This window comes from Zeus faber, assembly GCF_960531495.2.
Source record: "Zeus faber genome assembly, chromosome: 13".
NCBI classification, from domain to species: Eukaryota; Metazoa; Chordata; class Actinopteri; order Zeiformes; family Zeidae; genus Zeus; species Zeus faber.
The window spans coordinates 12,260,356-12,275,193 of record NC_137198.1 but is presented as its reverse complement, the minus strand read 5'-3'; the positions used below and the strand labels follow the sequence as shown (position 1 = coordinate 12,275,193).

General features: G+C 44.3%; 1 protein-coding gene across 5 annotated transcripts in view; it reads left to right on the top strand.

Annotated features, from left to right (window-relative positions):
* The window catches only part of ppp2r5ca (protein phosphatase 2, regulatory subunit B', gamma a), a 30,719-nt gene extending 25,320 nt beyond the window's left edge, over positions 1-5,399 (top strand). For 2 of the 5 annotated variants that reach the window (XM_080012863.1, XM_080012864.1), the window contains exons 11-14: positions 445-546; positions 646-718; positions 1,720-1,836; positions 2,806-5,399. In XM_080012863.1, the coding sequence (XP_079868989.1) occupies positions 445-546; positions 646-718; positions 1,720-1,836; positions 2,806-2,940 (427 nt within the window). In that variant the 3' untranslated portion in view covers positions 2,941-5,399. The remainder of the gene's footprint in view (positions 1-444; positions 547-645; positions 719-1,719; positions 1,837-2,805) is intronic. The other 3 variants (XM_080012862.1, XM_080012860.1, XM_080012861.1) reach the window with 2 other exon arrangements.
* The last annotated feature ends 9,439 nt before the right edge of the window (positions 5,400-14,838 follow it).

The window sequence follows — 14,838 nt, the reverse complement described above, 5'->3', positions numbered from 1 at the left end:
TCTGACTTGAAACAATATTTTGGCTATAGCCTTTTTTTGTTGCAGTTTTTAACGTTTGAGTAAATTGAGGCCTTGTGTTTGATTTTTTTTTTAATGTTGCCTCAGTATATATAATTTATTGTTCCAACTGTTGTGCACATCTCAACAGTTGGAGAGGGAGAGAGGGAGGGAGAGAAATGATGCTACACGATAAATAGAAGGCTTCAAATAGACCCGGTGATGGGTTATCGGTTATGGAACCCGACCCAGCCGGGGGATACTGCCGCTCGGCGCTCCGTCCGGCGGCAGCTCTGCCAGCCGTGCATAGGCTGGAGGAGGACCGAGGTGATCGCCGGACCAGGAAACGTCTAAAGAGACGCGAAAGGCCACGCCCTCTGTCAGTGCCACGACGGACGACCTTGGCGTAGCGTGTGTTTATATCTGATGTGTTTCGTGTGTTTGCAGGACCATCCACGGCCTGATCTACAATGCGCTGAAGCTCTTCATGGAGATGAACCAGAAGCTCTTTGACGACTGCACGCAGCAGTTCAGGGCGGAGAAAAATAAGTACGCTCCCTGGAGATCCGTGCGCCTTTTTTCGTGTTCCCCTTTTTCCTTTGTCTCAGAGTGCGAACTAACACAGTGGTGTGTGGCTTTGTTGACCAGGGAGAAGGCCAAGTCTAAAGAACGGGAAGAGGCCTGGATCAAGATAGAGAACCTTGCCAAATCTAACCCACAGGTGAGCAGGGCTTGAAATGACCGTCACCGCTACTTCCCCCCCCTTTTTGTGTGTGTGTGTGTGTGTGTGTGTGTGTGTGTGTGTGTGTGTGTGTGTGTGTGTGTGTGTGTGAAGCTACTTGTGCTGTGCTACAGGGTATCCGTGGGTCGTTAAGAAAACAAATGTAGTAGGTGTTCTCAACCTTTTTTTTGGCCAATCACATAACAACAGCAATTAAAGAGTGTCACAATTTTTTTTTTTTTTTATACATATTGTTTTGGGGCCAGTTCCTCTAATTGCATGCATTACCATTCACATTTAGGCCTCTTAAGAAACAATTTGAGGCTAAAATGGAATATTACTTTATAACACCTTGAATATTATCGAAAATAATTTTGAACCATAGCAACGAAGGCCTTCATTTTATTTGAATGTTTTTTTTGTTTCTTTCTTTCTTGTCAAATGTATAATTCTAATAACAGAATATTCACATAAATAAACATGAAAAAAAAAAAAAAAACATGACCTTTGCCCTAAAAATCAATTAATCCAATTTGCAATAATAGTAAACTTTTGACACACACTGCTCTTAAATTGTGCTGAAAGTGTTTATTTTTTATTTTTTTTTTAAGTCTTAAATTGAGTTGGCTGACACGTGCAGATACCCTGAGCTGGAATACTGAAGCTTCATTGTGTCGCTAGACGCTCAGATTGACCTGCTTAGCTGTGGTGAAATGTCCAATCTTGAGAAATGTTTTGATTGACATCCTACCGTTGTAACACCTGATTATGTGTCATAAGTACCTTTTGTTGATTTGCAATAAATCAGTGAAGTGTTTTCTATTGGAGGAGGCTCGCGCTTGCCGAAAATGAACTATGAGTTGCTCATCTTCATTTATTTCTCCTTGATTCCTTCTTTGCATGCGACTGAAAGCTTTTTTTTTTTTTTTTCCATTCTTTGTGTTCTGTTTTATTTTTATTCTATTTTTTTATTTTTTTTTATTTTATTTTTTTCAACGTAGTTCCTTATGTATGTTGATTCCTCTGACCTCAATAGTCCTGTAGCAATGGAGATGGATGTTCCGTTGATAGAAGATGTTCAGAGGTTAAAAAAGACAGTTGAGGAAGGCGCCACTCAGGTAAACCTGACTTCTCTCTGTCTCTTCCCAAATCCCTTCTCCTAAAAAAAGAAAAAAAGAAAGAAAGCTCTTTGCTCTCCCAATGCTTGCAGACGCTTCTAACTCAGGCAGCTTGGAGCGCAGCTGTCTCTCGAATGCATTCCCTGTAAACCCTACGGTGTCGCCGAGATGAGTTTGGCCGTGGACCGAGCTCGGGGAGTGGAGTTCACGCGCCATCCCCCCTCGCATGTCGTGCCCCCCCCCCCCCCCCCCCCCCCCCCCCCCCCCCCGGATTGGCTCCAAACACCTTCTGAATCCTTTTGTTTCACGCTAACATTACCGTCTCTGTCCGTGTGTGGTGTCCGGCTGGCTTACCCGTTCTACCATTCAGGCACTTCACGTCGGGTTTACAATCAAACCCCCCCCCCCCTCCTCCCCCCCTTTTTTTTGTACGAAAAGTGCTTCTCATCCCCCGGCGATCGGTGTCGCTCTAATAAAACGTCCGCAGCCGCTGTCACCATTATTACATCGTCGCCCGGTCGCAAATATCGGCGCCGACGGCGTTCATTCCACGGGACCGTGGCGACTGAATGACTTTCCTCCGTACAAAACTTGAAGGGAAATTGTAGAGTCGATGTGAGAAATGTCGCGATGAATGGAGCGTGGTTTCGGTGGGTTTTCCGTCGGCTAAGTAAATAAATAAATGATTCTTCAATTCAGAATACTTGGTCATTCTTCATAGCTTGGCCGTCCACAATGTCCATCACAGGGTTGGGCTTTGACGGCGGCACAAAGTTGATTGTTTGTCGTAGTTGTTTACGGCAATTGATCGTCGGCTGAAACGTAATGGTGGTGACAGCCCTAGATCCGAGCATTCCAGATCCCTTGATACCAACGCGTGTGAAGTCATTAATCCCGCTATTTTGTGAGATTACTTTCTTTCTTTGTTTTTTATTTTTTGCCTTTTAACCTTCTGTCCCTTTCTTGCAGCTACAGTGCGACCAGCGGAAAGAGCGCCCCCTGGTGAGACGCAAATCTGAGTTGCCTCAGGATATCTACACCGCAAAAGCCTTGGAGTCCCACCGCCGGGCCGAAGACATGTTGACCACCCACGACGGACGCTAGGTCTCGTAACCCCCCACGGCTCTAGGCTCTCTTTTAACGTGCCCCCCCCTCCCCCCGCAACGTTCTGATCGGTCACCCCCACCCCCCGAAACTCTGTGCATTCCCATCGTCCGTGCACCGCCGGCACAACCTCCACCTTCCCGCCCCGCCTCTCTTTTGTCCAGTCCTCCGTTTCTGTTCTGCTCACCCCGGTCTTGGCCCACGCCTGTTAACGCAGCTCATCCAACGCGCTGGTTTCTGCTTTCTCAGGAGTTTTAATTTTAACTTTTTCTCTCTTTTTTTTTTTTTATGGAGTCAGTCTGTTTGAATTTTAGCAGGTTTTTTATTTTTTTCGTTTGTTGTTTTTTTTTTTGTTTTTTTGTTTTCTCCGCATCATTTCCTCTGCTGGAATTTGCAAAAACAAAACAAGAAAAACTTTCTCTCCTTCCTCTTGAACTCCTTCACTTTCAAACACGGGAGTGCAAACATGACATTAGTTGCTCCATTCCTTCTAATTGCAAATACGTCCACTCTGGGATTGGCACGACGAACGTAGAGGCTGTTTGAATCCCCGTCTCATGAACCCCTACCAGCCTCTGCTTTCCTGTTTGTTTGTTTTCGGTCAAAGGGAACAACAAGGATCAACAACAACTTAGACATTACTTTTTCCCTTCCTTTTTTTTTTTTTTTTTTTCTTGTGCTCAATCCCAGGGACATCCTGTCAGTGCCAAGACTGGTGTGTTCTATATTTGTTTCAAGGGTCTGATTTTTATCTGTGTGATACAGACAGGGTCGCTCCGGTCGGATTATGCTGTCTGCGTATTGCCTTTTTTTTTTTTTTTTTTTTTTTTTAAGTTTCCGGTCGCAGCGGTTTCCGTGACGTTTCTTCTAGTTTAGAAAACTCGAGACCAACATGAGGCCTGTCTGCAGTGCTGCAGTGTCCAGGAAGATGGTCTGGGGGGGGGCGCCTGACACTTTACATTTTATTGGTTTGTGCCATATGCAGAGCTTTCTAATTTTGCTTGTGTCCTCTCTGTTAAACTGACAAAAGTGCATTGGCGAACCACAAAACGACGACATAGTGATAGTTCAAACAGTGGTACTTATTGCTAGGAATATTTAATCTATTGCATTAAAGCTTGTGATGAACACCCAACGTCCCTCTGGTTTTGTTTCTGTGAGGCATCTGCGTCTTCTGCCCTTTAGAGATTTTAGGTCAGGCTTAACGTCCAAGAAAAATATATTATTTTATCCCAGTTAATTTGATACAGCCACACCAAATACTCTGGTATTTTTTAACCGAAACCCCAATGATCGGGTGGGGGAATAAGGTTTAGGTAAAAAGAAAATGCCAGAGAAGAAAGTGCATGTGTTTTTTCCATTCACTCGTCTGGTTTTTCCAAATACAGTGTGAGGGCATCAGATCCTATGACGTGTTTTAATAATACACTAAACATACACACTGACACTACATGAAAGTGCTTTCCGCATACTTGCGAAGACTTCTCTCCTGAATGCGTTTGGCGGTATTGTATATGGACAGGACATTCTGGAAAAAGCCTATTTCAATGGGTACCATTGTTTGAACTGACGAGTTGGTAGGTTTCTCCATTTTCTCTGTGACGTGTTTCTTTGTCTTGTTCCTGGGGGCTGGTAACCTGGATGTGAGTTTTGGAGTTTTGTTGGTCACCCAGAATGACTTGATTCTGGAAGAGACTGGTATCCATGGCCTCTGTATGAATACTGTATTTGCTTGGATGCAAAAAGATGTAAATCTAAAACGACCATGTTAAACATGTACCTTTTCTCTTGGAGAAATGACATTCATCCGACTAGTTCATTTCTGCTTTTTCATTTCTAAAAAAAAAACCAAAAAACAAAAAAAAATAAAATGAGTACCCTGCTTGCTGGGAGAGATGTTTTTTTTTTTTTTTTTTTTTTTTTAATAGATTTTAGTTTTGAGTCAGAACCATCTGAAGTTTTATTTAAAGAAAAAAATGATCCATGGTTACGACAGATGATTTTAAACCTGATTTTCTGATTCTGCATCCTCTTTTGCAGCGCTTATAAACTTCTAGTTTTAACATAATTTCCAAAATATTATAACTTAACAAAGTGTCCTTTTGTATGTGACCTGTACTATATGGCTTCATTTAATATTGTATATATGATTTACTTTGTTTCATGTAGTGTTATATATCTAGATTAATTTTGTACAAATTGTCCCTCTGTACAGAATAAAACATCGATAGCAAGTAAAAGATGTCAATCTGGCACACGTTCTTTCATTTGTTTGCTGTACTTTTTGCAACATTAGAAGATGTCCTGGTATATATATATATATTTTTTGTTCGAACCTGGAAAGTTTTCTCCCTCTAAATAACTGACAAATGTTCATACCCATTGTATGCTCCTATCACTGTCTTTAGTGGTGTACAACCATGCAGAATCAATAAAGAGAGTATTTGATTTTATATTTTCAACCATACAGCAGTTTTGCCTTTTACTTGTTAGTCTGTGTGGCTGTCGTCCCGTTAAGTTGTTAGTCGAACAGTCGCAAATCTGAACGCGAGGGGGCGCTAGTGGATCGGAATTTTAAGGATTTTTATTTATATATATTGTAAGATGTACGTTTAGTACTTCACCACCAAAACACAACAGGCCACTAGTTGATCATATGATTTATCATCTCGTTTTTTTTTAATTTTTTAATTTTTTTTAATCATTTTCCTGCAGCAAGGTTTTTGGACATTTTAACTGAAGTCTGTCCTGTTAAACCACCGTTAATACGGATCCAGTGCTGGAAACCACTGAACCACCACCCACAGGGTCATGGAGCTGTGTTCCACAGGTTTAAGTTATTTCTATTTTTGCACAATTTGGAAAAATACACAAATAAATACAACAAATAACAAATGTAAAGTGCCAGGGAGTGGCAGAAAACCCGTTTGGCTTTTTTTTTTTTTTTTTTTAAAGACTCCACCTAAATAATATTTAAATTTCACAATGTTAACACAAAGAAAATGATGCCACATACTATTACGCACATTTTAGTATTTAAGTGATGTCAAACTGATAGTAACAATATAAATATATCAACAACAATAATAGTATAAAAGTAGAACATATGAGTAATGTATAGAGGTGTGTGTGTGTGGGGGGGGGGGGGGGGGGGATGATGACTTCTGATGATAAATAAATCAAATATGTGAAATATATCATCAAATGGTTTTATACTTTGACGGTTAAAGATGAAAGAAACCTACCATTCATTCCAAGCGCAGTTCATCAACGGCCCCCCCCTTTTTTTTGTGTTGTTGTTGTTGTTGTTTTGTTACGCTCATTCATTCGAAAACGCGGACCGCGCTCAGTGACGCGCGGCCCGAGCGGCGGGGGCGTGGAGAGTGACGTCATACCCCGTTGTTTCCTGCGGCTCGGTGTGACGATACAAACTCAGTGCAGATTTGAAATGCAATGCAATTATGGTCATTTATACATTTATATGGCTCGAGCCGACACAGGTGGCGACGCTTCCTGGTGCAATAATATTCCGATGTTGAGCGCCGTGCGTGTTTTATTTTGTAATTATTATATTTTTTTAATCAGTTGGCTGATTACGATTGACATTTGGATGAACTATTTTATCATTGCGGCTTGATGATGTCAGGGTTGTCTTGGACTTCTGGTTATAGAGCCTTTTTTTTTTTTTTTTTTAAACCAACGCAGACACGTGTTGTGATTGTGACGCTATTTGGGTGTGTTCATCATCCGGGAAGCGGGTCCGCCCGGTAACGCCGCACCCAGGGACTTGGACGGGAGCGGGGACCGCGGCGTTCCTTTACCGCGAGGCATCTTGACGCGTTCCCGCGAAACGGCCGTTAAACGAGATCCCGCCCCCTTGTTTGTCGCTCTTGTTTTAAGATCGAATTCCTGTTAATTCTAACAATGGACTCTCCCAACTGCCAATTGTATCCCCGTTGCACCTGCGTGCGGGAGCGTGAGTCGGCAAACAGCCCAGAAAGACAGAATAATTAGAAAATACTTCGGGGGGTTGTTTGTTTTTTATTTATCCCGCCGTCAGTGAATGTGCCAAAGTACCAAAGTCTGGCAGAGCGGCAAAAAACAAATAAATAAAAGTACCACCACGAGAACTTGTCTATTTCAGCGGAGAGGGGCGCAGCCGAGCTAGCGTAAAGGAGAGGAGCCCACCTCACCGGCATGTCACAGGAAAGGGAACCGCCATGCCAAGGCAGTGAGAAGGTAAACTGCGGTTTATATTTGAGTACACACGTCCAGAGATTGTTTACAATCCCTAAACGAACTGCGCGACACTCCCAACAGACAGTTGAAGTCGCAGCCCGGCGGCTGCCTGTCGGATCTATTTGCCAGCCGCGGGGGGGGCGGGGATGGAGGTAGGTAGAACGATATCTGCGTTTTAGTTATGAGAGAAAAACAAACAGCAAACACACGACAGACGCCAGAGGACCTTTACTAACTGTGCCCCGCAAAGGCCCCTTTTCCCCTCTACAGGCCTCAAATCCCTCAACTTCCACCCGGCCCTGGGATTGATAAACTGTAAACCCATCTCATCTTAGAGGATGGTGGTGACGCCCGTACTAGCGATGCTGCACGAGCGACGCAATGTCCTTCACACTGCTCGGTGAGATTCTGATCAGAAAGACAGCCCGCAGTCCTAATTTATGTGAATTAGGCTGTTTAAATTCAGGCTCACGCTCCCGCTCTAGCTGACGCCATTTACCTACTAGCCCTTTACTGCTGCCGGTTCCCTGAGACCCAACCGGACGTCGACTAGCGGGATTTATTCAGTCACTCTGTGGGGGGTGTGGGGGACTTCTGCGGTCGGTCACGTGTTCCAGTATTTGTCGTCGGCTACGCGAAGCAGGAAGAGGGGGCGGGGGTGAGACGCCACGGATCCCAAAGCGGCGTCTGAACAGATAATCAGTCGTGTGTTTCCTGACTGAACCAAGGTATCGCTGACGCCCCTCACGGTGCCGGTCCACTAGGGCAGCGGTCCCCACCCCATGTGGCGCCGGGTTGGCGGGGAAAGAATAAATAACTTGCGGGCCTGCAGATGGCTCAGAGGTAAAGACGCTCGCTGAACGCCGACCATCGCTGCCTCCTTTGAATCCCAGCAGTGCTAGTCATTCTCTGGCTTGTGGGGCGTGGCTTCCGGTTCAAGCCATATGCGGCTTTGTCGATACTGGAATTACGGTCGATGATCAGCGAGTCCCGCCTCAAAGGAGGCGGTTCTACACACACATCACCGCCGGTTCCAGAGTCGCGTTGCTGCGGACCCACAATACAAGGAGTGGATAATTGGAGTAGAATGTGGGTACAATTGGCAACCAAATTGGGAGAAAAATGGGGAAAAATTTTGAAACAAATTTAAAGAAACAATAAATAACTTGTCTTATTTTCGTTTTATTGACTCTCAGAATCTGAAAGATGTTTTATTTTGAAAATGTCATGACATTCGGTCATTTTCAAAATAAAACTTTCCGTTTTTTTTTTGTTTTTTTTTGCATGTCAGGGAGCTTGTCTAGGTTACACCATACCGTAAGAATAAAGCCCACAAGCTAGCTAAAATTAGTAAAATAAAATAAAAAAACATCCAAGGCCCAATGAGGAGACAGAGGAGAGCCTGCAGCCACTAAGAAAAAGAAAGCCGCGTTTAAAAGACAATACCAGGAGTCCTATCTAAAATACGGCTTCATTGCGACAGATCAGACCGTCTTGTTGCAGAGAAACAAGCCCAGGGGTCCCACTTCAGCGTTATAGAGGAGTTGTAAATTGTATGCACTTTATACTGTACGATTTTCTTTAGTTGATCCCGGTGACATCTATTTGTTCTTGAGAATTTCTGACCTGGTAGTTTAACGATCAATCACATTTTGTTTAAAATGTTTCACTTTTTATGCCTGGAAGAGGTGTGTTTTTCCTCTTTTGGACAAGCGGAAGCTAGATTCTGATGAGTGTTTTCCAAGACTTGAAATTAATAACAAGAATAACCTTGAATGTTAAATGTTTTTTTGCTCGCAATAAATTATTGTAGTTATACAGATAAGACGTATCCTGTTGTTTTTAATGCCGTTTGGCGTATATTTCCGTCACACCTTGATAGGTGGTCCGCGAAAATATTGTCTGAGGGTCCGTGGCGTCAAAAAGGTTGGTGACGGCTGCACTATGACACCTCGGTGAAATTGGGGTGAGGTCATCTGAACGTGTCCTGACATAAAATAATATTTGTTATACTTTACGCTAAATGTCGGTCAAACGTCTGCGTCACAGATTTATGATGCAGACGTTCCGTGACGCAGTTTCCTGTAATCCTAAAGCATAGTCACTTTACTCTTTATCATAAAGAGGCTGGAGTGAAAGAGGAATTGTGCAAAACAGCCAGATTACAAATGCAGACGATGCAGAGGCAAGTGCCTACGCACAGGGGATTTTCCTTTGGAATTGCACTCGACATAATACCATTAAGTGCGATAGAAGCTACTGTGACTCTGGACGTGAACCAGATGAAATGTGAACTTTGTTTGTGGATTTTTAAGTATTCCTTATGTTCTCTTGCTGCCAGGACGGGGATCGGAAATGGTGCAGCTGCTAATCTGCTCTGAGTAGAAGTTTTAATGCGCTCTGACCCCAGTAATGATTAAAGTCACAGATTATTGAAGCAGTGTATTCCTCTTTCCACACGTTAGCTGTGACCCAAAGAGACCTGGCCTTCCAGATTTTCCTGTGTATCATGCATCTCAGATTGGGCGTTCAGAACGCTGGCAGGTTCCTCAAAGAGCCTCACAATGACGTGTTGTGTATTGCAATTGTAGAGAACTCTGAAAAAAGGGCACACAAATATTTAAGCATTTAACCGGCCCCTCTGTGACCCAGTCCCAAAAACTACTTGTTCAAGATTCAAGAGGTTTATTTGTCACATACATATACAGTACATGCGTTCATTCATATATGCAGTGAAATGTCATTGCATTGCACCCAGAGATTACGCACAATTAGCTCTAAAAATGACAAGTTAAACAAAGCTGGAATTTAGGTCAGAGCTACCAATCGGAATATGTTTATATTGTACATATTCAAAATACATAACCTGGTGCACGGAGAAAAATATCTGGCCCTCTGCTATTTCCTACATCCTTAAAGGTGTACGTTTGGAAAAAGCCAAATGTCTGTTGTCAGCTGTTCAATGTGGTGTGGGATCCGTAACCGTATGCGCGGCCATCTCTTGGGAGTCATTGGGAGCAATAGGGTTGTATAACATCCAAGGACTCCCTCATGATTGTTCTTCCATGGCTCCCCCATCACCTGATCTGAACATTATTGGACCTTTGTGGGAAGTTCTTGAGCGAATAATGTAAATTAGCTTCCTACTTCATCGCTTAAAGTACGAGAGGATTTTATTCTTCAAGTATTGTGCAACATACCACTACGATCCACTACGATCCACTCTGACATTCATGACTGTCACTCTGCTCTACAAATTCCTGTACTTATAAACCATAGACCGAAATTACGTAACTTCCCTGTAACATACAGGAATCTAAACAATTTACTACCGGTTCGGACTCAAACTCTCGGTACCCCGCAAAGCCATGCACCCAAAACAATAAAAATCTCCCTATTAAACGTAAGGTCACTAACAAGTCATTTTTAGTTAACAAGCTTATAATTACTCATAACCTGGATTTCGCTCTATTAACTGAGACCTGGCTGGATAGAAATGGATCAGTCGCTCTCATTGAGACAGCACCTCCTAATTTCAAGTTCATCCAAACCACCAAAGCTGACCAGAGAGGTGGTGGAATAGCTGCTGCCTTCTCTGATATCTATACCTGCAAGTAAATCCTCCTCGGAGAATTCACGTCTTTTGAACACCTTGCTATATGTATAAACTGCAGTGCCCCGATTTTAATCATCGCTGTCTATCGGCCACCAAAATCTAAATGTGGCTTTCTGCTAACTACGCTAGCAGACAACATCGTTCCCACGGTGAAAGTTCGGAGATTTCCAAACCGTGGGTTGATAAATCCATCCGCTGCGCTCTGAATGCTCGCACGTCTGCTTACAACGACGGTCTGCTTTCCGGAAATATGGACAATTACAAACCGGCGTCATACAATCTGCGGAGGGCGGTGAAGGACGCTAAACGGCCGTACCGAGAGACTGTGGAGCTACAAATGGAGCAGGGGGACACAAGACGCTTGTGGCAGGGGCTGCGGACTACTACGAATTACAACAGCAGCTCCTCCCCAGCCACGAGTGTGGACGCCTCCCTAGCCGACCAACTGAACTCCTTTTATGGGCGGTTCGAGTCGGGCAACAGCACCGCTAGCTCGCCTGCTAATTGGAGTTACACCACTGGGGATGAGCGCGCACTCTCAGTGTCCGTGCACGAGGTCAGGAGGGCTCTGATGCGTGTGAACACCAGCTGCGGGGCCAGATGGCATATCTGGGCGAGTACTGAAGACCTGTGCTAACCAGCTAGCTCCGGTGTTCACCACAATATCCAACATCTCCCTGGCTGAATCAGTGGTCCCGTCCTGCTTCAAGAGGTCCACCGTCGTTCCTGTCCCGAAGATCACCTCTCCTGCCTGCCAGAATGACTACCGTCCGGTGGCCCTCACCTCGGTGGTCATGAAGTGTTTCGAGAGGCTGATTAAGGATTACATCTGCGCCTCCCTCCCCCGCACCTTGGACCCGTTGCAGTTTGCGTACCGGCAGAACAGATCCACGGATGACGCGGTCTCCCAGGTACTGCACACCACGCTCACGCATCAGGATGGCCAGAAGGGGGCCTATGTGAGAATGCTGTTCATCGATTATAGTTCAGCTTTCAACACCATAGTCCCCACCAGACTGGCTGTCAAGCTGAAGGAGCTCAGACTGAATGCTACGCTGTGCGCCTGGATCCTGGACTTCCTCACAGCCCGCCCCCAGGTGGTCAGAGTGGTCAGCACATGTCAAGCTCCCTCACCCTGAATACAGGATCCCCCCCAGGGTTGCGTCCTCAGCCCCCTACTGTACTCCCTGTACACACATGACTGTGTGGCTAGGTCCAGCTCCAACGCCATCATAAAGTTTGCTGACGACACTGTTGTCGTGGGCCTGATCACCGACGGCGATGAGAAGGCCTACCGCGAGGAGGTGGCTGACCTGTCACTCTGGTGCCAGACAACAGCCTCCACCTGAACGTCAGCTAAACTAAGGAGCTGATTATGGACTTTAGGCGTGGATCACAATCGAGGACGCACGCGCCCTTGGTGATTAATGGGACTTCTGTTGACAGGGTGAGCAGCTTCAAATACCTGGGAGTCCACATCAGGCAGCTGAGGAAATTCCAGGTCTCGGTGAGGATCCTCAAGTCCTTCTAATCTGGAGCAGTGGAGAGCATCCTGACAGGCAACATTACTGCCTGGTTTGGGAGCTGTACTGCTCAGGACAGGCGGGCCCTGCAGAGGGTGGTGCATTCAGCTGAACGTACCACCCCCTTGCAGGAGTTATACACCAGGAGGTGTAGTAGCAGAGCCCGCAGGATCATGAAGGATCCTCATCACCCCAACAACGGACTGTTCCATCTGCTGCGGTCAGGCAAGCGCCTCCGCAGTCACACAGCGAGAACAGAGAGACTGAGACTGAGTTTTTTCCCGCAAGCCATTAGAACTGTCAACGCTGACCTCACCAGGGGTCCTCACTGAGCCACACAAGTAGGCTCCACTACCTTACTGTACTATTATGTAGCATACTGTACCGCGTACTGTGTCACTGTTCAGGGTTGTTCGCGATGCCGTATTGCTGCGCCGTACTGTTGTATACTGTGCTGTATTATCCCAAACACTACCTCACTTTATTCACATGCCACTTTAATTCACATGCCACTTTAATGCACATATCTGTATATACATAATTGCCTATTCCATATACATAAGCATATTCCCTCTATCTATTCCATTTTATTTCATTTTATTTTATTGTATTTTATTTTATTCTATATATTTTTATTCTTATTCTATAAGTATTCGACTTACTGTATTACGTTTTAGGAGTCAGTTAGTTGGTCTTTTAGAAATAATTTTTTTCCGAGGACATATTGTGTGTTATCACCGGGTGCGTTGCATTACATTTCACTGCATATATGTATGAAAGTATGTATATGTGTGTGACGAATAAACCTCTTGAATCTTGATTAATTCTTTGAGCTACTGTCCAAGGTCTCCACTGATTATGATTGTGTAATTTTCTCAGGTGATTTTAATATCATGTTGACAATCAAACAGACCCAGATGCTCAACACTTCATTAGCCTATTAGAGGCATTTGACCTCACTCAGCACGTTTCTGGACCCACCCACAATAAGGGGCATACTCTGGACTTAGTCATATCAAAAGGACTAAATATCACTGTACCCTATGTCATGGATGTTACTATTTCAGATCACTGTTGCATTTTCTTTGACGTGTCTGCTCTTCCTGTACAACAGAGGGGTAGCCGAATAATTAAAAAATGTATCATTAACAATCATACCATTGAAACCTTTAAGAGAATTGTAAATGAGTTACCACTGTTCAAGGCATCATCAACTGAGGATCCTGTGAACAACTTCAAATCCAAAATACAAAATATCATTGATAAGATTGCACCTGTTAAAATGAAGAACATAGAAAAACAAAAAACATTTCAAATTTAAGAGGCTTCCTGGCAAAAGCAGACTCTGAAAAATGAATCCATGCATTCATAACGAGTAGATTGGACTACTGTAATGGCCTATTCACCGGCCTCCCGAAATCAGCTGTGCAGCGGCTACAGTTAATCCAAAATGCGGCTGCACGCGTTCTCACTGGGACAAAAAAGTTTGAACATATCACACCTGTTCTTAGATCTCTACATTGGCTCCCTGTCAAAACTAGAATTGATTTTAAGATTCTGCTACTTGTATATAAAGCTATATATATATCAAATAAATGCTAATTATACACAAACCAGCAAGAACTCTCAGGTCCACAGGCAGTTGTCTTTTAACTATCCCTCGTACCAACTCTAAAGCAGGAGAAGCTGCTTTCTCTATCTATGCCCCAAGTAAATGGAACACCCTACTGAGGGACCTGAGAGAGGCCCCCACACTGAATACTTTTAAAAGCAGGTTTAAAACCTTGCTGTTCGCTACAGTCTATGACTGACTGACTGATGTCTGTCTGTCTGTCTGTCTGTGTTACTAGTGCTGGTGCTGTGGCTGCTGCTAACCTTAAACCTAAACTTAACCCTTGCTTACCTTATGGCTAAAATTAAGCATCTCTAACCCTATACCCTAACTTAAACACCTCTAACCTTATACCTCAACGTAACCATCTCTAGCATGAGTGACTTCTCTGGTTCTGGTGAGAGATACCACTTCCGGTTCCGGTGACTTCTTTGCGTGTGTGTTGTTGTTGTCTTTTTTTGCTGTTGTTCTTTGTTGCTGCTGCTGGAGTTGATGTTGCTGCTGCTGTTGTTGTTTTGTGGCGCCTGCTGCTGCTACTGCTGCTATTTCTGTTGCTGCTGTTGTAGTTTCTGTTGTGATACTACAGTGGGAGGATTATAAGAAAGTCAAAAGGATATCCCTCCCGAGGTCAGAATGAAAAACTTGACCCATAATTTAGGGACACTCATTAAAGGACCGTGACTGGATTAAGATGAGATGGTGCACACAGTTGAAATCTCAGTGTCTGGTGAGGGCTGCCCCTTCCGGTTCTGGTGACGTCTGCTGTGCGTTGCTTCCCTGAGAACTGTTGACTCAATACTGATGAGATTTCTGGTTCCGGTGAGAGTTACCACTTCCGGTTCCGGTGACATCTTCGCTTGTGCGCTGTTGCTGCTGCTGTTGCTGCTGTTTTTGCTGCTGTTTTTGCT